Source organism: Periophthalmus magnuspinnatus, chromosome 1, assembly GCF_009829125.3.
Source record: "Periophthalmus magnuspinnatus isolate fPerMag1 chromosome 1, fPerMag1.2.pri, whole genome shotgun sequence".
Lineage (NCBI taxonomy): Eukaryota > Metazoa > Chordata > Actinopteri > Gobiiformes > Gobiidae > Periophthalmus > Periophthalmus magnuspinnatus.
Window position 1 is genome coordinate 21992466 of NC_047126.1, and position 25721 is coordinate 22018186.

At 38.8% G+C, this 25721-nt stretch overlaps 1 protein-coding gene across 4 annotated transcripts in view; it reads left to right on the forward strand.

Moving 5' to 3' along the window:
* Positions 1-25721, forward strand: part of fbxw7 (F-box and WD repeat domain containing 7) — a 121876-nt gene that overhangs the window by 61392 nt on the left and 34763 nt on the right. The window contains exon 1 of one of the 4 annotated variants that reach the window (XM_033983948.2): positions 20209-20557. The exons of the other annotated variants lie outside the window; for them this stretch is intronic. Within the exon in view, the coding sequence (XP_033839839.1) occupies positions 20519-20557 (39 nt within the window). The 5' untranslated portion in view covers positions 20209-20518. Of the gene's footprint in view, positions 1-20208; positions 20558-25721 lie in introns of those variants that run through there. 4 annotated transcript variants of the gene reach the window in all.

Below are 25721 nucleotides of genomic sequence, written 5' to 3' on the forward strand. Positions count from 1 at the left end.
TAACTGAAACCCAACTGACCATCTCCTTGACTTTACTTTGCATTGGATATTTGGGTATATATAGTTATAGCCCTAGTTTTTTTTGTTCTAGAGGGCCAGTAGTAGTAGTAATATCGGGGGGTTTTCGCTTTCAGCTTTTCACATCCTTGACAGTAACCCCTTATACTTTCTGTGAGCCCTGAGAGTTGAGCGAGGCATTCATTGAGATTTATTGGTCTTTTGGTAGATTTGTACCACCATATTAATATCTCGGTAACATCATAACTACATTGGTTACTCATATTTCAGTCAGTAAATCGTACTATTTTCCATGAGTTTACACAATGCAGTTAATGTTTTGAGTAAGGCTCGTCTCCATTAAAATTTGATTGCTTCGCTTTGAATTAGACATAACCCTGTTTTTCATGATATTTTTGTGAAATACAAAACCCCAGTTATAAAATCAATACTTTATAGATACTCTTTATGCAGTAGTGTGGAACTTTCAATTTTATTTACTCCTGTACCAATCCAAACTAAATGCTGAACAACCTCTCTTTAGTCTCTTTTAATGTGTGTTTTTTAATGGTTTGGAATTGTGCCTTTTGTGTAAGTGTGCTCAATGTGAATTTTGTTTAGAAATTCAACACTGCTTAAGGTGGTTGAACAAAGCGATTATCACTCATCTCTAATTGTAAATACTAAACCAATTAAGCTAATGGTTAAAAACAAAACAGAACAATTTCACTCTGCATTCATCCCTACATACTGTACACGAGCAAGTAGTGTCTGCTGCTTCTGCCATATCTGCTCTGTATTTTATTACTATGATGGATGACATTGAAGGAGATCCCATGGCTACATTAGATTTCCAGCTCCATCTCCTGCACAGGCTTATCAAGTCCTTTCATTTCAACTGATGCAATTAGCCCAACCTCATTATGCAACTCCTATCTCCTCCCACTTGTTTACCATCGCCCCGGAAAATGACAGAAAATTGCCAACAAAGTTTTCATTTAACCTCCTAATAGAATACTTCACCTGGGGGAGTTTGTTCTGAAATCTTATCCTATTTCTTTGCACTAGACAGTTTTGAAGTGCAATATAATGGGGTTGTTGCCTAGTAAAATATGTTGTTGAAATCTAAAATGGGTAGGAAAAGAGTAGTGACTGAAAATGTCCATACAAGCAGTAGATGGGTTTACGTCAGCCCTTTCCCGCGCTGCCTGCTTTATTGTACTGTAGATATCTAGGGATTTGTTCTCAGCTGAGTCAAATACACAAAAGCAAACATCTTCTCCTATAGATACTGGCTGGAACATCTCACCACACCCACTAACGCACTCATGTTTGACGTCAGGCACATTGTTGTATTTCTCCAGCTTGAGTTAGTTGGATTTCTTCTATTGCATTATTAAAGACCAATTCATTTTTATATTGTTTAATGATTTAAAAAGACAAAAAAAACAACAACAACAAAACAAACATGTCATAAGCCTTATCATAATTTTAAACCTTACGTTCTACCGTTCTACATTCTTTTCCTATTGCCTAGCATAATTTTAATAACTATAAAATTATGCTAGGCAATAATAATTATAGTCTTACACTTACAATGCACTTGATGGACTCTGGAGCGTCTCAACGCACTACTCTGTTGGCATTATTCATTCACTCGGAATCTAAACTGGTAAGGTACCATTGAAGCCACAGCTGCAGAACTTGGGCCAAGAAGGATTTAAGCCTCTAACCGTCTTGTTGATATGGAGTTCTGTAACCACTGAGTCATTCTGTTGTCGCTTTGGATAACTACTTTTCTGGATAAAAAAAGTAGTTTACATTTTGATTTAATTGACTAATAACTGTACATCATTCTAATTTATATACTCCTGTACTAATCTATACTAATTGCTAAACTGCTTCTCTGGGTCTCTTTTAATTTGTGCTTTGAATGGCTCAGAGATCACGATCTGCCTTGATGTAATTGGGCTCAATGTGAATTTTGTTATTAGAAATTGCATTAGTGCACTTTGTTTTACCAGTATGGACTAAATTGGACTTAACTGCATTGCTGCATACTTCCAAACTGTGGAGTTAAAGCAGAACTAAGTAACATTTTTACCTCATTAAATGTCATTGCAAGTCCCTGTGATGGTTAACATGTATTTTCGATGTGTTTGAAGCATCTATCCAATGTCTCTTTTTGCTGAAAACCAGTCGTGTAACACGGTGGACATCACCTGAAGAGTCGTGTTCTCCTCGGAAATGCTTTATGTAATTATAGTGCCTTATTTCAATAAAAAAGAAAACAGGAAAAAAAGAAAAATTTCTGCCTTAACGTTAGTGTGTCACGACTGAACGACACATAATACATTGATTTGAGAATACGTAACACCAACCTACTTATTTACCTCTAAGTGAATTACAAAAGGGCAAAATGAGGACAGTAAAATATTCAACATACCAGCACAGACCCAGCCCATTCTGCATTTTAGATTGGCCATGTGAGCGCTGGAGCTGGGACATTGCGGTTGTAAAGTGAATTCTCCCTCGTACTTGGCACATGTGTACTTCATGCTTCATCTCCCTCTATCTTCCCAAAATACCTCCCAACACCCCAGCACGGCCCCAGCTCGCCACAGTGCGTCGGAGAAAGTGCTGATATGATGTGACTGGCCTCTTTAATTTGTGATGAGCGTGGGAGAGCGGGACCCCATGGGACCACCAGAGAGCATTGTGGCCAGGTTGTGCTGCTGCCCCAACCCTCAAACCCAGCTGTAGAGACACCTGCCCCGTCAGCACCGCTCCAGTCCGTGTCTCTATAAAAGAATATATGGTGTTGCCTTTGGAACATTAATTTAAAGCTACTGTATGTTACTTTTATGTGGGATAATGGTGTTCTATGCTGTAAGCACATTCCCTACTGCACTGTTGAAGGCTGGAGTGATGTCATAGCCAGAGGTGGGTAGTACTCGATTACATTTACTCAGTTACATTTACTTGTGTAATTATTTTTTAAGAAATTGTTCTTTTCCAGAAGCATACTTTTGCTTTTACTTGAGTAATATCTTTACTTCTACTTGAGTAATATCTTTATTGAAATAACAGTGCTCCTACTCGTATTTCTTAAATCGCTCCATCAGACCTTTTTTCATTCAAATTTTTGTGTCTATCCATTGAAAATAATTTTTTTCTCTTTCAATTGCATTAATGTTAAATTATAAAACAGATGTTACATTCTGACAGATACTCTTCAGGTTACTCTTACTTGAGAAGTACTTTTCACATTTTTTTTTTTTACTCTGTCAATCATTTTTTGGACATCTTTTTTTGTACTTGAGTAATATTATTTTGAAGTAACATTACTCTTACTTGAGTAAAATTTTTGGCTACTCTGCCCACCTCTGGTCAAAGCAATGGCTTTAAAGAGTCAGAGCATGTCTGTTCCTAGTGATTCTTTAATACTCACCACTAGTACACTTGTGCGAGCATAGATGTAGTGGAGACAATGGGAAGAAGGCTGGTGATACAATAGAAGCATTTGGACACTGTGTACTCTGCGGTATTTCAAAGGCTGCTCCACACAGCAGTAGCTTGCTCTGAACAAGGTACAGGATTGGTTTTACCACTACATACAAGTTGGTTTTGACAGAAAGCCATTTGAAGAAAATGGACAAAAAAATATTTCTTTGTGTGTACTTCATTGAAATTGTACACAGAAATGACAAACAAAGGAGGCAAGATCTGTTTCATTTTTTTCAGTGTAGATTTGGCTGTTGGAGAATATAAAACTAGATTTTTTTTCTGAGACATAGTCCTAGAGCGCTCTTTGTCACAAAATGGGCTCCAGACTTGTTCCTTATGCTCGGGCAGATGTAGCAACATTAGCATTCATGTGTTACTTAGCATTTTCCCATTAAAATCAAGCGTGAGCAGGTGATGACTAAACTGTTTAGCATAAACCTCTCTCATTACATGGATTCTGCAGAATAACAGCGGGTGTTATTGTGAAGCACCTTTCCCATTCTCAAACCTATAAGTTTGTGTTTGTTGCATGTTGAAAGGCTCTCGAGCCTTTTATCTTTTCTGCATTTCAGGTATTTCTGTGTGTAGTTCCTCTGTCCATGTGTGCATACAATCTCAAGACTCCATTAAAGAGGCTGGTGGAGGCTTGGTAACAACTCATTTGTTGAAGACGTGTCTCCTCTGCATAACAATTAAGCCACAGCAAGTGAATCAGAGACAGATGGCAGGGCCACTACAGGAGAGGGGACATCTACTGTTGGACTCTTTCTAAATATAAGGCTCTCCAGCTTGTCCAACTTGTTCTACGACTTCTGCCTTTGTTATTTGGGGGCGTAGAGTTACACGTTTTTGTTCTAGTTGGACAGAGAAAATTGGCCTCTGCTGCTCATCCAAAACTGTTGGCCTAACTTTGTTGTATTTTGTGACAAATTCAACTGTTCCCCAGGAGTAGAAGCCTCTATAAGTAGCCACTGCAGAGTTCATTACTGGACAGCAGGCTGTGCATCCATTGCCAGAATTGTTTGACTCTAATGGCAAGCAAAAGCTTTATCCCTGGATGAGGCCAGAGGCAGCTCACTGCAGCCCGGAGGCCAGAGAGAGTGAATCCTGTTGCCAGGCAACAGTTTACAGATGGAGGGGGCACAGAGCGGGGTACTCCGCTGCACGCACCTAGTCCTACGTCAGCACATGTCCGGAACATGGCTCAAATAATTTTGGCCTTTAGTTATTAATTGACTTGTCTCTGTGTTATAATGTGCCCTGAGTTTATTCTGAATCACACACGACTCATCTGATCTTTTCTGAGACACATGAGATAAAAGTACTGCCCCCTGGTACCAACTGGTAATCCAGTGTCAAACTTTGATTGGACTTGTTGATAAACAACACTTGGAACTTGTCTCACTCTCTCTTTGAGGTTCTCCCTGCCTGGTGGATTCACTTGTTGTGGATCTGTGCTGCCTGTCTGTGATGCGGCCTAATGTGTTTCCTGAATGTCTAATCTGCCAAGTTGATGCCTCAGGCTCCTGCTGAGAAGGGCTTCCTTGTTCTGGCTGCGTGTCTGTGGTGGTGGCGGCTGCTGTGCCTGTCCTGGTGCACATTACCATACAGCTGTCCCACAGGATGTAGCTCTGCTCTGCTCCACTCTGCTCACCTCACATGCAGCGCTCTCAGCAGATGGGCTGTGGACATAGAGCCACTCGGCACATGGCGGCCATTGTTGTTTGCTCATTGTAAAGTTGAAAGGTCAGCTGTAGGGTCAGGGTGAGATGGTGTTAAGGGGCCCACCACCGCTCATTGACTTAAGCAGGTGACAGCTCGCTAATGATCACTTTTCGGCTTGTTAACAATATTGATTGTCAATGGCTGGAGCAATGTGAAGGTCAAGGAAGACTCAAGGGGAAGAGAACTATTAAAATCAGGTTTGATTTATAATACTAGCTTTTATGCGAATGTTTGATCTCTTGCTGATATTGTGATTGGTGCAATACAGGATTAGCATGTAATGTTATCTCCTGCCAAGTCGATCTTGAGTAAATCTTATATAATCTCTGAATTGATTACTGGTTTGGCAGGATAAAAATATGGACAATATAGAGACAAATAAAGTGAGATTGACTGATTGATGTGCTTATACATTACATTGATTAATTATTGGCAATATAATTTCATAATTATTTTTAAATCTCCATGTTATTTAATATTGTGGCTATAAAACATCTTAAACATGTTTATTAGGAAATCTGGGTCTTTTAATTAAGTGAGCTTATAGTTTTTTTGCATTCAGGCCTTATCGTTTGTTGTTAATTCTACAGACTACAGTTATTTATGGTGTACTTCTCAATTAAAACAGGAACCAAAATCAGTTACACAGGAGCAAACGGCACGTCCAGTCTGCTTTACACTGGCTAATCCATGCACAACTTAATATATCTGTGAAACAAATAATACTAATAGCTTTATCTAAACTGCTAGGTTTGGCTTGCATTTTGTCTACTTATAAAGTGCCACTAAGCATTAATATGCATTTTATTATCATCCACAAACTCTAGTCTAAGTTCCTTTTATGCTGAGACAGTTTCCACTTCTGCCCCTGTGTTATCTGTAGAAACTGTGCTGGTACTGCTGCTTGTGAGCAGTGGACCAGATCACTTTGAATGATGGACTGGATGAGACGGGTAAAGTATGAGAGAAAAAAACTGACTTGATTTCTGTGACTATAGCAGTTTTTATGGAGCAGCGGAACGGATTTGGTGAAGATGCGTATTTTGACGATAGATGATTAAGGTCACATATTTTGTTTGACTGGGCAGGGGCCGCTATTGGCAGGGCGGGGCGGCCTGCCAATATAATGATAGGGGAAATATTGCATAGTTATGAGTTTATTTCACGTTTGACTCTCTTGAGATTTTCACCATGTTTATAATGCTCAAGATAAATCATACCTGAATGTTAAATGAACAATGAGTTTTCTCAAAGAACAAAAGTTTATTTTTGGTAAGTTATAATTTCAAGTTTAAACTAATAAAGAACAGAGGCTTGGAGGGTAATCTTCAAAACAAGGATATAAAGTGATTTTTCTCCACTTCATTTGTCCATTTTACAGCAAAACTTTTATTAGATTATCGTTCAGAGAATCCAAACTGTTTTAGCATTGCCCCTACAAACCTGGACACTATCAAAGCCTTTGTTTTTTGTTTTAAAACAGTAATTCTGAGGCAACATTTTTATAAGTAAATCAGAACAATCAATTGATAACACGAAGATTTTTTTTCCACATCATTATCGTATTATTTTCCCAGAAGGCCGTGACATTTTCACTGACCAGTTCGTAACTACAAGCCACTTTGAAAACTTTCCTTTTAATTGAGTTGCGCACTACCTACTTTTTCCTTAGAGGGAGTATTATGCAAATTCAACTTTATGAAACTTTCTACCATAGTCAGTGTTTCCCATAGGTTATGTTATTTTGGTGCCACAAATTATTTTTATTTGAATCATTTTAAGAAGGCCTATTGCACTTCTATGGGGTATTCATTTCTAACACAACATATTAAATCAATTTGACCTTTTATTGTTTTGAAAATGCTATATTTGCTGGAAACAATGTATTAATATTTTTAATTAGAATTTGACACTCTGTGCTAAGTCACTCCCCCTTCAGAGCACTATCACAACACCATCAGCGTGCATCCCAGTAATATCCCCTCTTTAAACCTATGAGAAACAATTATTTTCTGTCTTTTCTCAAAACTTGAATTATTGAAATACGGTGTAACTTCAAACAGGCTTCTTGAAAAATACTTTGAAAAATACGCTGAATAATAAGTCATTGCAGCCTTTAATGCTCCCTCATCTTAAAATCATGAAACATATCCACTCCCAAATTTGTTGCCACATTTGCTCGCCATTTTCAAGCGTTCTACCGACACTGAGGGCTGTCGGTGAAGCCTCGGGATCATTTTGACTTGTCTGACATTTGGAAGTCTTGAATTTCCGCTTGTGTTTGACTTAAAGGTCGAGAGAAACAGGGGAGGAAATGAGGAGCAACTGACATGTTAACTCTTAGCATTGCTAGCTAGCAGTTTAACCACTAGTTCACAGAAGGTCGGCGTGCCTACGAATATCATCCTCAATCAATTAAAGATGATTGGAATTGTCAGAAATGTACCAAATATCATGGATCTTGATGAGATGGTTTCCGTTGCTGACCCACCATAGCACAGTGTGTTTTTTAGCCAGGAACACAAAGGCTTCATTGCTGATCCGACTGGGGGACTATGATTGCACAACCAAGGAGAACTATATTTGGTGAGTTGTTCCAATCCTGACATGCATTTTCCACCTCTCTGCACATTTCACTGCCGGGACACTTGTCTGCAGATCCCTCATGTTGGGAAAGTTAGGAAAAAGTAGAAATTGAAAAGTGTCCTATATAAAGCAAGAGGCATGAAGTCCCCACAACATCACTATTGTGTGCTAAAGAAAGGGCCACGTCCAAGTTTGGGTTACAGTGGGGTAGATGGTAGTACTTACCCGATAATCTGTAGGCTGGTGGTTCAAATCCAATTTCAGTAAGTTAATTTTGGTGTTTCTTTTACAGTGCAATTGCTGCTTTGTTGAGTGAGCTTCTTGTATGTTTTTGATGGAAAAAAGGCAATTTATGTCTGCCTTTCTTATAAGACAAGAAAACCATTGTGGGGAAATTGTAGTGTTGCAATGGAAAAGTGCAATAACAGTAGTATCGCAAGATTAAAGCTATTGATAAATAAATAAATAAATCCACACAAATTGAGATTCAAATTAACTGAAATACCAAGATGAATTTAACAGCATATAAACTCTCATAAATAAAATCTACATAATGTCCTTTCCTCCATTATGTCATTCAGCCTTTCATGTACATGTCACTGGAATCATTGTATTTTATAAGAGGTTCAACAGTGAGTTTAGTGGTTATCCACAGTCTGCCAGGAGGTGAGAATGAACATGTAATACCAGTTTGAAGAGGCTTGACCTCAGTGTTAATCCACAACAGCTTTCAAGTAAAACCACCACACCCTTATACTTACACCAAACAAAAATGTTCCCATAGATGACTGGACAAGGTTCATGATGCAACAGGAATGACATTTCACCAAAGTCACATTTTATTGGCGAAAGCCTAGATATTAACAGAAATATTTTAATTTTTAATATGTTGTAGAGTTAATTTTATCACACCATTGGGATATTCTCTAATGGTGAATTTAGGACAACAGTTGATTTTAGCTGTTTGGCTGAGACACAAACTGCATTTGGCATTTTGACTTTCAGTGTTAAATATTGTTGTTTTTTTTTGTTCTTTGTTTTTTTACTACTGACAATGCATTGTAATATATTTTTCCTTCATTGGCCTCTCTGTAGATCTTTGCTGACAACTCATTTTCTGAGACAAATAAAACATAAATAAATAGGGCTGCATAGATTTGGAAAAAAAGTACTGTCATTGTGATACGGATTGAGCTAAACTGTTTAAACAAATTCAAGAATTCCATACATTTCGGAAACATATCCGTAGAGGTCTGAAAACTAAAAGCTATTGTTTTTTCATTAACAGAACATTTAGTTTTTACAGTGAACATTCTACTACCAAAATAACTAGTCTTTGCTATTAATTGTTCCCACTCAGATTGCAATTTTGATATGATTACCACATTGTGCAGTCCTGTCTACTGAAACTCAGAATAAAGGAACAAAACAACAAATAATTATCCTTCTTGCTACTTCCCTTCTTACTTATTACAAGTGTTATTTTAAACCTGCCCATCCCTTACACACCTATATATAAAGAATTGCTATAAAAATCACCCTCCAGTCAATGCGAAGGACTTGTCTATTATTACCACCTGTACCTGTGCACGACTGTGGAACCATCTCTTTGACAAGTGCTGTGTATCCTCCACTCCGGGGCCTCAGGGGAAACGCACCTATCTATTATACATGGACCCAACCACATCACATAAACAAACACACACAGTCCAGCTCCTGTGGGTAATTTTTGTTTCTCCAATGACCCTACTGTATTCTCTTCTATTCATTTGTCTGTGAGAGGAAGTACTGTGCTAGTTGCAGTGTGTAGGAGTTCTCTAACTGGATGTGTCAGAGGCAAGAGCTGTACAGCAGAGTCTGAATCAAACCGTGTATGGAAACAATAAGGCAGAACTGAAATGAATTAACCAAACATCGCATAATTCCAATTAGACTTTGCAAGGTTATTTGTATACACAGATTTGCACTTGTTGCTACTCCTGATCCCTTTTTTTAATAATGGTTTTGTCAAGTCTCCATGGTAACTTGGATTTGGCAAAATGGAAATGAAACAAGCATGAACTCGAAATCAGAAACAAGTCTGTACTTCTGGTTACACAATTGTGTTGTACACAATTGGACCTTTGCCATAGAGAGTAAAAATTAAAATCAAAATGTAAATCTTTTGAATGGGAAAAAGTCCTCACAATGTTACATATTAGAGTAACTGAAAACCCAAGAATACATGAGGCATAACGACTAACATCTCCTTTTGTGTAAATTTTTAATTATATATACTATTCCTCACTAGTTTATTTGGCTTGTAAACCTCTTTTGCCTTCACAATGCTTCACAATGAGAAAAAAAATCTTTCAACTGTTGCTGAAAAAAGTTCCTTGACCATGCACTTTGGTTTAATAGATTCAATCAAATTAAACATTGTATTGTAAAGGCCAACACACACTGGGACGTGCGGTAAAAGAGCCACCTCCATTATTTTCTGTGAGCTCGACCCCGCGCCTCAATTGGAGTTTAATGAATTGGGAATTGAAAACACATGCTCTTTGCACTTGAGCACAGACATGTCTCTGCTCCATATCCAATGGAAACACCACTGTAAACTTTGAGGTGAGGCACGAAAGCTGCAGCAAGGACAGAAAAAGCACCGGTGTTCAACTCTGCAGAGTACTGCCTTCTCTCCGGCCAAAACCTGTTCAAACCATCGATCACTCTCCTCTCATGGCCTCGCGATGTCTCTCAGTAATGTGCAGATAAAACTATGTAAAACACCGCAGTGTTTTAAGAGTTGTGCCTTTTTAACACAACTGGTGCACAACATTCAGTCTGTGTTGACACAATAGATCGACAGCTGTAACAAATGTTGGAGTTTGCACGGATTCTTCATGAACAACTTTTTTTTAATCCTAAAAACACTTAAAAGTTAGCGTTGTAAAATTTAGCCTCTCTTACACCTCTTACTTTTTTCTACTTCAGTCACTATACGGTATGTGGGCAGTAAGAACATCTGGTATATACAATAAGCTGTCAAAGCGAAAGCTAAAAGATAAAAATAAATCGATTTAGGAGGAACAAAATTGTCTCTTCAAATCCTCCTACAGTCTTTACCCATCATGCTTTGCCTCTCTGTATGAAACCTCCCATATACTGTGTTACCAAATGCCCCCTTCAGAACAATTACTAGGTTCACTCCTTCTTGGACACATTAAAATTCCTGTGCAGATTCTTTTTCTTATTAGCTAGTGGAGAGGCTACTTGACACCCTCTGACCCCAGGCTACAGGTTAAACACACGAGAATAGCTCCAAAACACACAAAATACTTTATTTAATGCATTACCAATGCTGACCTATTTGCTAGTAGGCTACAATATACAAATAACTAAACACTACTGTGGTATTTGTGTCGGTCTGTAATCATGTATGCAAGTTCCTAATGTTGCATGGATGTATTATTTACTTCAATGGAGATGTCTTTCCCATGGATATAGAGTGTCATCTGTCATATTGGGATCAGCCAGATAAGTGAAACCTGCAGGATAGCAACATCTGATATTCTCTAAACTGCAAAGTATAGCATAGGCTCCAGCTCAAATACAACGAGATATTTAAAACATGTAATGGTAGATAATTATTTTGTCACGTAATAACAAATCACTATTGTTGACATGTGAGATCAGGTAATTAGTTGTGTCTCGATTAGCAAAAGAAAAATGTAATTCTGTTATGGGCCGTACCTGAATGACTGAGGGATTATGCAAACATTTTATTTAACATTTGCCTGTAAGCTATCCATTTCTATCCTGTCTTCACAAAACTAGAAAACTAATGTGTGAATTTGCTTGCATTTAAAGACACACTCATGCAGCTTAAGGACCACCTATAAGAAAAGTTGCAATCTCCATGATGATGTAATTGTGTTCTTATTCCTCAAAAAATCCTTGAAAAACATGCCTTTTTTGTGACCGGGATGAACTCTCAATGAACGTGACCTCTAACTTGGTAACTAGTAGCGTCACTTTTTTGTCTCCACTAACATAGATGCGTTGAAAGTTATACTGTGGAACATTCCAGGCAAAAATAACATAGTGGGACAACTGGCATACTCTTCACCAGTAAAGTTAGAGTTTTTAAGGGGAATTTTTGAAAGCACTTCATAAATTATAATGTAGCTTGAGGAAGGAAACCAGAGAGAAACTGATAATCATCTAAATAGTATTCATCTAAGAAAATAAAATTGGAGCACAGCGTTGGTACAGAGAGTGGGCATCTGCCGGCAACAGTGAACACAAGAGTTGATTGGCAAAATGGCATCTTCAAAATAAGTGATTAAAGATTGCTCAAAAATGCACAAATCACTCCAAATACAACTTTCTGGTGTGTAAACTGTGAGGGGAAACAACTAACATGGTTAAAAGCTCTAAAAAATAAATTTTGCATAATGAGTTTGCTTTAAATGCAATGGTACATTTTAGCTGTTGACTATATTACATCTGTATTTTTAAAAATTCATCATAAATGGATCAATTAACCCTTTTTTGATCTACGAGTTTATAGCACATTACATGCAATGGCTGCATAAATTGTGCTGTTGAACTTTGCCCTGCAAGTACTTGTGTTAACATATTTATTAGCTTTTCTCCTCTTTCTCCAAACATGAATTGTTGCGCGGGCCTCAGAATGTTACATTACACACTTAGTTGGTGGTCTATCACAGAAAACAATAATCCCAAATATACACTAAAGAAGCACCCACAGACACATCTACACATCACCTACCTTTTCACTTTATGGAAAATGCGTAGTGAGTTAGCATGGCCGACACGTAGCTGCATGATCCTGACCCACCAACTGCTTTTGTTGTTTAAGTCAGTATTTATTTGTGCAGTTGAACTTCGCAATGCAAAGTGGAACTGACAAAATGAAGGCTCAATTTCCCAACTTTTTTGCTGGGGCTTCCTCTGGAACCTGTCAGGAGGGTTGAGCTAAATTAGAGTTGGCAGCTCAGAAGTGCCCATCCTCGAGACTGAAATACTCTTGCCACTTGATACCTTAAAGGCGCCGTACCTGATTTTCTCTGTTTTAGAAACGTAAAAAACAGCACAATTTCATTTTTTGCAGTGGTCCAAAGTTATTCCTCACTTACCGTATGCATTCTAATCCTCCTAATTATTCCCCGTGATGAGTTTATTAACACCTTTTACAACTTTCAGAGAGTAGAGCAACGAGGAAAACTGGGCAACAATTGTCATTTTATCAGTGCACTTCCTGATTATCAGACAATAAATAATTATATGCAAATAGAACACAGCGATCTTATTTTTACCTCAAGAGCTGCTTATACTAGACCACAAATCTTCCACTTTAAACCACATACTTTTATTAACAGATTTGCTGTCAGTTTATCAAAGACCCTCTTGTATCCTTGACTATGAGACCAGGAATATGAGGCTAGAATCTCAATCTTTATTTTAATTAACTGCAGTGTCCTGTTGACAGCCAGCAACATGTTTAAATAATTAATTCCTTCATTTTAAAGTTGTTAATAATTCTCAAGGTTTCACTTTTAGACTCTGTCGTCTTTAAACTATTCAGTTTTTTACTTGATACATTTACTGTCATAATTATAACTAGGATATTACAAAATGGAGTAATCAGTTGAAGCTTAAATGCATAACAGGCATCCCTTTATTAAAGAGGGTGTATTGCGCAAAATCTTTTCTAGCTTTCTACCTCTGTTATAATGTTCCCTCATCAAAAATATGCCTGAAGAGGTTTTAGCTCTTATCCATGGACGCTTAAGTAATTTTAGCGAATCTCCCGGGTCCTATTTGAACCCTCTTTACTGTTAGCTGTAAGATTCTGTGTAATGCTCAGCCCACAAGCCAACGTCGTCCTGCTCCCACATAATAATTCTTCATAAATACACAAGACACAAAATTGTAACGGATATAGCTTTTTCAAAACAATTAAAGGTAACATAGTGATCTGAATATTTTATGTGTTAGCAGTTAATACCCCATAGAAATAAAATACCCCCTCTTTAAAAAAAAAAACTAAAGTTGATTTTCTCATTTCAACCCATTATCAAATTTTCTAAATGTTTGGTTGTTTAGCTTGTTTTGGCTTCTAGAGAACGTTTTATTAATCCAGCTGTGCCTTGGGCGTGGGTATTTTTAAACTGTACTGATTTGAGCACGTTTCACCTTAGCGACCCAGTGGGAAGCCAAATAAACATACTTACAAGTTTTTATAATTGGATAAACTCCAAAGTGCTTTAATTACAAGCCTTCTCTGGCTACGAAACAAAGTAAGCTTCAATTATTAGGGCAAAAAAGGTCTCATCAAATGGGTGTCCCAGCCAAATGGTGTGGGAATGATAAATGGATTAAATAAAAATCAAAAAAGTGCTTTATTTGACTTGGAAGAGCTGTCATCCAAAACAGCACATTTAGGATGACGCTAGCTGCAATTCCAAATGAAATCCCAGGTGTTGTGTCCCTGTAGAAATTCCAACACCTTTTTGAGATTTGAGATGATAAGAATGATGAAAAATGATAGTGGTTTGATTTGTTTCATAGATTTTGCCATGTGTAAATTGATGCCAGGACCGAAGTCTCAACCCTGTTATTTCTGTGGAATTCAAATTTGTTAAAAGTTGTTGCAAAACTCTTTACTTTTCTAATAACAGAGCAGAGGATTAATTGGAAGTATTGGTTGTAGTCCTAAAAATTGGAATCTGGAGCCTTGTAGTTTATGGCTAAAATTCAAAACCATAACTTGATTTAAAAATTTTTGTACAAATTGAATTTAAATCCAGCACAGAAAGTGTTGCCACTAATAAATCTTTGCGTTAGATTGAGCAGACTACTTACAAAGACACAGTAAAAGTACAGGATATAAAGCTGCCCACAAGAAACTACTCAAATTGAATCTATTTTACTTTGACCATACATTTTCTGTGACAAATCCAATTGAATAAACCTAATACCTACTAAATGTATTCAAAATTAGAGCTTTCAAGATAGATGGACGACAATCAAAGCTCCCAAGATGACATAATTTTGGCCATAACTCAAGAATTTCCACTCCATTAACTGGTGCTAAATGCCACACATTTTTATGATAAAGTGATGACATTTTATCTGAAAAGTAAAATGCCACTGAAGTAATATGAAGCATAAAATCAACAGTGTTCTGATTCTGCACCGAGACACGACCTTCTAAAATACCCAAATACTGAGTGTTGTTTGTATATTTGATCTTTCACATACTGATGCCTAATTGAATCCTCTGAGATCTGAGAGGGAAGATTATTTAGCCATTTAATTATTGTGAAACTGAATTTTTGAGGCTAACTGGCTTACACTATGTAACTTTTCTGGTGGACCATCTGTCACCTGCTTGTCTTATTAGAAATGTTATTACTTTGGCTGGAATGCTCCACGGCAACAAGCAGACAACGCAACTAAGCCAAGTCAAAGGCTGGATATGTGAAATGATGACCACAAAAAACGTGCTGGATAGATATGTTTAATGTCATACTGTGGAACGTTCCAGGCAAAGAAATAACATCTCCATGGTAACAAGTAAGTAATGAACCCACTACCAGAAAAGTTGGTGCACGTAAAGTTCTCTGTGGACATTCCTAACTGGGCACTTATATTAGTAGGGAAAAGCATTGCAATATTTTTCCACTATATTTATTATTGGCTGGTTTTTGAACTGTACAAATAAGACTTAAAAATAACAAAGACTATGAGTCACTAACACTGTGTGACTTGACTCTCAAAATGCAATTTGGTGTTTAGTGTCTGTAAAGCAATTTCTACAAAATCTTGTAGTCTGGGCCACGAGAGACAGGAAGAGCTGCAATCATTCACTCATTTACTGGAGGGAAATAATTTAGTTTCTGTTATTAAAAGAGGAAAAAAAGATTTGAGTAAACAAATGCTGACAAGTATACGTGCACTAAAGGAAGCTTGAATGTAGCTCTCAACACTAAATACTGAGAAAGTTTACTTGAGTTTTGAGTTTTTTGACCAGATAATAAATGCCTCTTGTTTTAGATTAAAATACAGCATCTTAAAGGATCTGTTCACATTTTTCCCATGTATTTGAGCAATGTCTTTCCCCAGAACAGATATATTCTATAAGCAGGCCTTGAGGTAAAAATAAGTCAGCTGTGTACTGCATCTAATTATAACGTGGTTTATTGTTCTTGAATCGGGAAGCATTTAACATGCTCGCTGTTAATATTACTGTGGTGGTGCTCCGCTCTGGTCTCTGAAAGTTGTGAAAAGTGCTTATAAACTCATTGCGGTGAATAAAAAAAAACCTGATCTGATTGCACAAATCATGTTTGATTCTGGCTTGAGGCGCTACAGAGGACATGGAGACCAGACTGATATCCCTCTGTTATAAAAAAGAGATTTGCCAGACAATCTTTTTTTTAGCATTTGTCCCTCAAAACTCATTTCACTGCACACACTAATACACAAACCAATGATGAGCAAGGCAAGTTTATTTGTATAGTACAATTCGTACACAAATTCAAAATGCTTTACAGAATAGGAAAGACATTAAAGATGACAAATCAATACATAAATAATCACTAATCATCATAAAATTAACATTAAAGGAGAAAAGTGCAGAATAAAAACCTTTCAGTCATATGCACAGCTAAGCAGAACAGTTTTAAGCGTGGAATTAAGCATTGGAAAAGGCCTGTCTCACATCTTCAGGAAGACTGTTCCAGATTTTAGCTGCATAAAACTGAAACCCTGATTCTCCATGTTTAGTCCTGACTGTGGGCACCAGCAGGAGGCCGGTCCCTGAGGTCATCAGAGTGCGAGATGGTTCATATGGCACTAACATGTCGGAGATGTACTTTGGTTCTACGCCATGGAGAGACTTTTTCAAAAGCAGAGCTGCTTTATTCTCTGAGCCCACAGGAAGCAGAGACCTGAGCACAGGACTTATGTGCTCGTACCTCCTGGTTCTAGTCAGGACCCGAGCAGCAGCGTTCTGGATGTACTGCAGCTGTCTTAATGCTCATTTGGAGAGGCCAGTGAGCAGGCCATTATAGTAGTCTAACCTGCTGGAGACAAATGCATGGATAAGTCTCTCTAAGTCTGGTTTTGACAGTATACTCTTTTTGCAATGTTTTTTTAGATGGTAAAAAGCTGCAGATGTTATTGACTGGAGGTGACTGCTGGCACTTTCTCTGTTATTGTGACTGGACTTGTCTGAGTTTAGCTGCAGAAAGTTGTTTTGCGTCCACACACTGATCGGTTGGATGCAGTGGCATTAGCTAGATCTTTTTCTATTTGCCAATCCCCTTTACACATATATGCCTGCTTTAGATTCAATTCTTGAATAATGACCAATAACTGCAAATCCTGACCCCTGTTCTTCATTTATTTTCATAAGAGCCTATTCATGTCACTCGGGAGATAAGTACTGCCTCTCGCTTTAAGTTCTCCTTTTTCTACAAACTTGAATGCCGGAGTCGCATGGGTGGCGGTAGGCTATGTTAATTCTATACTCCATGCAGATGATGCTATTATCCCCTTCGCCAGTGCCCCTATCCATGCTTCCCTTGTTTATCAAACCCCCCCCCACACACACGTTGCATCTGTCCAGGCATGGGGATTGCACTCCAGTGGACCCCCTACTACCCCACCACTTTTTCACCCGAGACGACAAGCACACAATGACACGGCCCTGGTTAAAGATGCATCAATGCCCAGGAAGTATTTGCCTCCTTCAAGTTCACCACCTCTCATCAAACATTTGCCTAAGAAAAGCCTATTCTCTATCTGGCTGTCTTTTCTTCCCAGCAACATCTGGCAGTTTAAAATTCCTTCCTTCAGTCCAGCCCATCACACCATTGTTAATAATTGATGTAAACATTGCTCAGGTTGGATGGACGAATCTGTATGCAAATATGTTGAATGTAATGGTGACTTAACTTCTCAATCCTGATGATGTAATTTTTTTAATTTTTTATATATATTTAAGAGGATTATGCAAGAAACGGAAATGGAAACATTAATATTTTATTGCAAACCTTTTTTTGCTTGGTTTTCCTTGTATAATAACTGACCAGTGTGTCCTTGGTGGTGTTTTGATTTGAACGGTTCTGATTGGTTTCAGGGAAAATACTGACGATGTATATGTAAAAATTGTTGACAGTATTGTGAACATAGCATAGCCGTAGAGACCGCATACACTCCAGTTCAGATATATCTTATTTTAAAAATGCGTCTGATTACATATATTGTTGTTTTGTCATTCAGCTAAAATGACTTACCGCCAGGAGTTACTTGATTGTGTGACAAAACTCTGAGATTTATGCAGGTTTAAGTACATAAAGTGCACAGTTTGTATTAAGTACTCCATGTGTTTTAACCTTTCCTTGTCTTCTATGGCTTTCGGTTAACTGTTATATGTGACATTTTGAGGACTTTTTCCCAAAAGATATAACATTTTGATTGTTAGTCACTGCGGCAACAGTTGAAATTGTTCGCCAATCTGAAACCCATGGGTAAAGTTTAGCATTCACCACGGTCTTGCGCACCCATGTCTTTGAATGACTTGCAGGTTGACGGGCACGTCTGAACAGCAGCGAGGCGGTGGTGTGATGTGGGAGGTCAGTATCAGTGGGGAGAGGCCTGTTTAATGCTCTACCAGGCAGCAGGGAACCACAAAGGAGGCAGGCCCATTCAAAAGGCCACAGTCCGGCTCGTCCCACATACCAGGCATTCCACCGCGCTGTGTAAGGGTTGGAGCCAGAGGGCCTTTCTCACGAGGGCCACCTTAAACACACACAGACAAAGCCCAGGCCCTCCGTTTGATGACCACCAACCGGCACTGATGCTATTTCAACTCCCAGCACAGCGCAGGCATACAGTCACTCAAGTGAGGCAGCGTGTAGTGGGTGGTTCTGTGTACACATGTACTTTGAGAGGACTGAAGCGAAGTCGGGGAATCCAAATTCGCTAGCTGGCCAAAGGTTTTAGAGTTGAAGAATGATTCTATGATGTAGCTTGACTGTAGATGTTACAAATGGAGACAGAATATTATAATTTGACCACACCCCTTTTTGATATCCATTCTGTCACAACCAGCCAGGCAAATTAACAACAATTAGTAACAATATTTCAACAAAGTAAAGCTTGCACAGATGTGTCAGGCACAGTCCATGAGGAATTAACCTTGTCCTAATCCTGACATACCTTTAGTTGTTATTGGGTGCTTGTTTTACCCCAATGCAAATGGATAAGGCTGTATCCTAAAAGTACATGAAAGCTTAGGATCTGCTGGATTTGATTTGCCATTTTGTGCCAAATAAATGTAAATGTCGATATTCTGAAGTCTTGTGTCATTGCTAGAAATTGTAAAATGCATTTATTTTTGGCCATTTGACTCAAGTCATTATCGAGTACAAAATGTTCTTGTGCTGTGTATCAAGTGCAGCTGCAGGTTTGCGTTTCTATAGGTGATGATAAACAGTTTGTGTAAACAGTGTTATTAAATGGGCAGGTGCGGAGAGCCATTAGTGACTACAGTGAAATGCAAATATTAGTCAATCTGCAGAGGAAGAACAGGTGGTGCATACTGAAGCATTGGCTTTAATGGAGAGGGGTCCTGTATGGATGAAATTAAGTGATATTTAATGTGCTGACATTATACCTATGTACTTTTACATACTGAGTTGAAGTAGAATTTTGGATAGTTGGACATTATGGAAGTGTAAAAATAAACTGCAAACTCTGCTGTGCTAATATTGCTGAGGCTGTGCTGCAGTTTGAATCAGCTCACCTGCCTCATGTTTGACTCCTGATACTGTATAACATCATTTTTCACCTTGGGTTGGTTCAAATGAATGGGGATTTGATTATACAACTGTCTTCAAGACAGTTAAATATCATTCAATCTTACATTTTTTGTATAGTATTGATATACAAACATATGTGTGCTTATGATCAAATGATAGATCCCTATTTGAATGTAATATTGTACATACACTGTTTGTTTGTCACTACCTATTGGCTATAACGACTTTAAACTCTTGCATTCAAATAGCTCACTGCAGCTGTGGTGCGGTCTCAGGACGTGTTGTTCTGAATTGCAACAAGTGGGGCTCCACCTTATGATGCGATAAAAAAAGCAAAGGGTACCCCCACCCTTTACGCGTGTGTGTACGCGCGCGTGTACGTGCCCCGGTAGCTCTGGGAGGATGCGCTGTGCTCCTCTCCGGACTGCACCATCGCTGCTTCCTCCAGCGGGGAGTTGTAATCCGATGCCTCTCGTCGTGCAGCTCTGACGCTTTGGCCGCACTCCTCCCCTTTCCTCCGCTGCCTGCGAGTGTCACCCTCTCCCTCATCTGCTCACTCACTGTGAGTCGAGGCGGTGCACACGCCTCTGGGACCGTCGTAGCAGCATTGTTCAGTGAAGGAGCGAGCCACCGCGGAACTACTGCCTACTTTATTTTTCCTTATGACTTTATCGGGGGATTGTACCGCATGCACGGCAGTCCGGTGAGGTGGCCGAGCATGTTCACATCGGAGACGGTTTCGGATCTACCTGAGAGTCCACTGCCCTCGTCTCTACTGTGCCACTGCGCGCTCCCCTGCCTCCTCCACACCGCTCCGGACTTCACCGTTTACCACTGAGAGAAGGGAAACGCACCGGGATACAAGCATGGGGTTCTACGGCACTTTAAAGATGATTTTCTACAAAGTGAGTACAGCATCGTCGCCTGCTGTCCGTGTACGAGTCACCTCCATCGTGTCATTATTTACCGTTTGACTCGCTGTGCCGCCCTCGTTATCTCTGACACTCTCTCTCGGCTCATCGTGCGGCCACTGCGGAGGATGAGCAGTGGTGTTGCACGCCCCTAGAGACGCTCATTTAAATTGACCGGATATTTCTCCTATAGTGTTGGCGTGTTATAATATCACGACTCGCGTTTGGCTGCGTTTCCTTCGCGTTAACTTCATTCTTATGCGTTGCTTCTGTCGCTTTAAATCAAGAATATATTGCAGTTATTTGAATAGTTACGTGATTAGAAGCTACTTAAAACGTGAATTATAATATCTGTATAGAAATGCATGTAATCCCACTTCCACCCTGCTGTACATAGCATCAAATCGTGCCAGGATTCTCCCTGCTTTGCACCTGCCCAATGTGGTCCTCCCTTTACGCATACGCTCGTGTGATGCACAGAGCTATAGCAACACTATAGGTACTATTTTGACCACATTGCTGTGCCTCTAATACAAGTAGACCATAGTTCAGATCAGTTTTGCCATGGTTTATGTTTCTATATGATAATAGTTATCTTGACATGATCCTAAGTGCCTGTTCTTCGGAGATGTGCGCGGTGTGTGCGTGTGGTTGTGCGCTGCTGTAACGAGGGGAGCCTATTCCTGACATTGTGCACTTGCCTCAGGCTCCCAGAACAGATAATGGGTCACTGTGTCAAGACTACTGAGGTGCATCTCTGCCAGTATGTTGGGTGGGTGATGTTGAGTGGCATCCATGGAGAAAGATCCTCCTAGTTTGTTAGGTAGAGTGCAGAAAGCATATTGCTGTGTAGTTTATCTATTTGTCCTGATACTTGACTAGAAAAAAGTAAGTTAAATGCCACTGATTCTCAAACTGTGACACTCGGGCTTCTTCAGGTAGGACCTTTGCTGTGGTAAGTGTGTCAGTTTTAATGAAGACAAAGTTGGCATCTTAATTTAGTCTTATAGCCATTTTGGCTAGGTTTAGTCCTAGTTCTGCCCAGGTTTAGCCCCCTTTTTCCTGTAGCTCTTATTTTGAAGATCAAGTATTTCCAGAATGAGTGAAAAATCAGTGCCATATGTTATACTATAATATTTGCATAGAATTAGATTTTCTTTTTCACATTACCATTTTATATGTAACATTATTACTCACTCCACCAATAACATTGATAGTGATGTATAGCTCCCAATGTGTAATAAACCATAATGTTAACAGTACAAAAACTTGAATGAGATGTTGTTCATTTTGCTAAAATTTATAATCTAATCTACTAGTTGCAATTCCTTTCCTAGATTATTATCACCAAACTTGTGAACTTCTTCTTCCCAATTATCCATTCCTAAATGTCCCCTTCACGGATACTTCAGCTGCTCCCCAAGTGTGGACTGACACGCCACGTCTGTTTCACGGCTGCTTGAAAAATGAGAAATATTTAGCAGCGGGAATGACTGATGCTACAGGACATAGCCGCCGTCAAAAACCCGCCAACACATTACATAAGAGCGATTGCCGTCTTTAAAATATCATTAGCTTTCTGTATCCATCTGTCGTATTCTTTTGGCATGAGCGGGGAGGAAGGAGGTCTGATTAGCTGTGATTTACAAACAGCTCTGGTTACCTTTTCCCAGGCTGAAACATTAGAAGTCCACTATTAATTTTTTTTTTTAGCTTCTACGCATACATTGAAAACTGGCAACCCCCCTGTCTTTTCTTTTCACTTGCCACACACACACACACACACACACGCACACCCAAATGCATATGTACACCCAAGTTACCTCTCCTTGGCTACTGAACTGCCATTGCTTTGAGATCACCATCTTTAAGAACAAGGGCTATTGGCTTTGAGTGTAAGGATCTGAACAAGCAGGAATATCTTATTTGAGAGGAAAAAAAAAAAAAAACAACTCCCTCCTCCTCTCTGCTTTCAACTGTGGCTAATCAAACAAGCTCCGTCAGTCAGGTAATTGGAGATAAGTGGAACAAGCTATGCGCAAACATGCCTAGCCAGTTGTCGACAATAAAGTACAAATACACGTGGCTTTTACTATGCACTATACAGCCCCAGTCCATTTTCCTTTAATATTTTGAATGCAATTCTTAGTTTGTTTTTTTTCATGACTGCTGTGTTGGTAGCTGCAGCAGCAAAGTGGTGAGGGAAAGATCACAAATCACTGGCCTTATAGCACAGTTGAATGTCCAGGGGGTGCCTACCTACGCTGGTGCATTGATGTGCTGCTAGTCATATAAACAAGTCTGCTCCCAATGCCTTTTGATCTTTGAACACCTTTAATGATCTGCGCAAAAGCTACCGCTGAGTTGGATGTCACGGCATAATGTACAGCAGGAGAAATATGGATATGAATTAATATAGAAGGGGCCATTTTTCTATACCATCACCAGTTATGACTTAGTTAAGGGTACTTCTACTTATCTTTATATGGATTATAATAATATATAATTTAAGAAGTCCCGTCGCAATTGAACTAATACACAAACTAAACAAACCACATAATTACCATCTGAAATAAATAAATAAACATATATATTTACATTTAATAATAAAAAAAGCATGATAGGGTTGTTGTTGGGTTTTTTTTTTTATTTTAAAATTCAAGCTGGTTTTGGCTCCTGAAACCATTTTGCTTTTAAATTGCATATCTGTGGAAGACCGCTGTTAGATTTTTTTTCCTCAACTGTCAACCTGCTTTGCCTGATATTTGCCATACTAGGATTTAGTTTTTTCCCTTATGAAAGAAAAGCATGTAATGCCATCAACAGATCAGGTCTCATGCTAGCTTCTATTTTTTATTACTATTAAACAGTCACAGCTGTTAAGAAGGTAATAAATCCACTTTGGATATACAGCCTTTGGTGCATAGTCCAGCAAACCCTTTCCATGCTATGGTACACATGGAAAATTGCTGATGGCTTGCTGCAACATGCCGCGATATAGGTCCTACCATGTGCTATTTCGAAACTAAACTGTGCCCCCGAGGCTGAAATCACCAGGCACCAACGCACAAAACTGCTAGTTAAACCAAATTATAGTGATAAACAAAAACACATCTTGAGTGAGACATATAATCATGGTGGAGTGAAGCTGTACAGTTAGCTTGCCATGCTATAATAACATTCTTTATAATGCATCTGGAGGCCTGTTGGATAAGGTATGTCTCGTAGATGAACCTTTTATGTTACAGGTTCAGTCTTGTCATTTTACCAACTGTAGACTTTGTGTCAACTGATTGTTTAAAAAATATCCGGTGCAAAGGATGACTCATGAAATCCAATTGGTATCAACGGAAGCTCAGAATGAACAGTAAAAAGTGACTGTCTGCTATTTGGGTAAACCAGTCTGTCTGCTTTTGACAAGTGGTCAAGTTAATCTCAAAAGCCATACTTCCACTTGGTTCTCTGTATGATCTTGACTGGAAGACTTTTTCTAGCAAAGTTAACCTTTCCATAGAAGTGTTTTTAAACAAAATCAATGTGTCATTTAGATATTAAACATAAAGGCTTGTTGGTCAATTAATGATGTATCCCTTAATAAGTTAGCTTTATTTTATACTCAGAAAAATCTAAATGTAACTCAGTTTTCTGCAGATTTGGCTTAATTGGATGGAAAGGCGATAATGCTGTCCATCATGGCCTTTGGTTTAACTGTAGTTTGGAGTGTAGCTTCAATTGTTATGTAGAAGACTTTATTTGCCTTTTCATTTTTTTGTACTCATTCACCTAACAATTCCAGTTGACTTTTATAACGCAATCAATGATCTAGGAACAATGCCAAAATGCCAACCAACTTAATTCAAGAGCTATTTTGAGAACTCTTAACAGCAATGGAAAGTCTCTCATAAAGCTTGGCCTATTTTCAATTATGAATATGAAACCAAGTTACGATTGATCAGCTATATAGTTTTGAATGAGAGGAATTACACTGACACTACTTCTTTGTAAAGTTCCATACTGGGGCTTTAATATTATACAAATTCATGCACAGTTTAGCTGTACTACAAACCATCCCTGAGACATATAGCACTGACAAACAAATAAAAATTATACTTCTAATGTGCAATATCACTGGTAGGCAAACCACTCTCATCTTTCCAGCGTACTTGCCAAATACAAGCCAGACTCTGACACTGTATACGTTTTTTGGCGGCTGTAGGGAGATGAGAGCTGGTGATCGCTTGCATGTGTGGCAGAAAGCGTTGCCAGAGCACGAGAGAGTGGCAGGCATGGGATGGAGTAAATTGGCTTGCACGGGCCGTACACAGGCCCCTTTGTTTGCGCACCGGGGTAGGTGGTAATAGGCCTTGGCTGCTTGTGTGCAGGTGAATGAGAATGATAAACACCAACTTTCCTGTTTTTCTTTTTCCAACTATCAGCTAGAATCAAATTTCTCTGCCAAAAAAGAGAGAAAAAAAATGGCTTAAGGGCTTTCATTTTTTTAGCTAGCCTTTATCGCCTCTGGTTATTATGCAGGCTCTTGGTGCTTGGTAATCACTATTGTCACATGCCTCCAACATGGAAAGCAGTCCCCAGCATTACAATCCAATAAATGTCTCATCTATTCGTCCGCGATTTGGTCTCACCATTTGGCGTTGTTATCGGACGTAGTGAGAAATTGAAACTGTAGCCGGAGCATTAAAGTTTAATTTCCCATTTGCATTCCCTCACTTCATTGCAAGACTAGATGTGCCTGTGCTGTTTTTAATACGCAGCAAATCAGACAGAATGCTAACAGAGTGCGTCATATGCTTAAGTGTTGTGTTTTAGAAGAAATTAGTCCTTTGCCGTGGTGAATTGTAAGCTCCACAAAGCATAGCGTGTAGTAATGAGCTTTGTATTGACCACTGAAAAGTGTCCTGGGCTTAACCTTTGTAAAAGTTGGTTGTGAACAAAGCCATCCTGTTGAGACATGCTTGGTTACAAAAAAATAATATTGCATTGCTTCAAATGACTCACTTATCCAGATTCTGTGCACAGAAGCTGACTCCAAAACAGGAAAAAGTAGTTTTGTAGCATTCGTTACAAGATAATTATGAAAATGTTTCAATGCTATCGTATCGGAAATATCTTTGTTGAGGTTCAAATACTGCATAAAGGA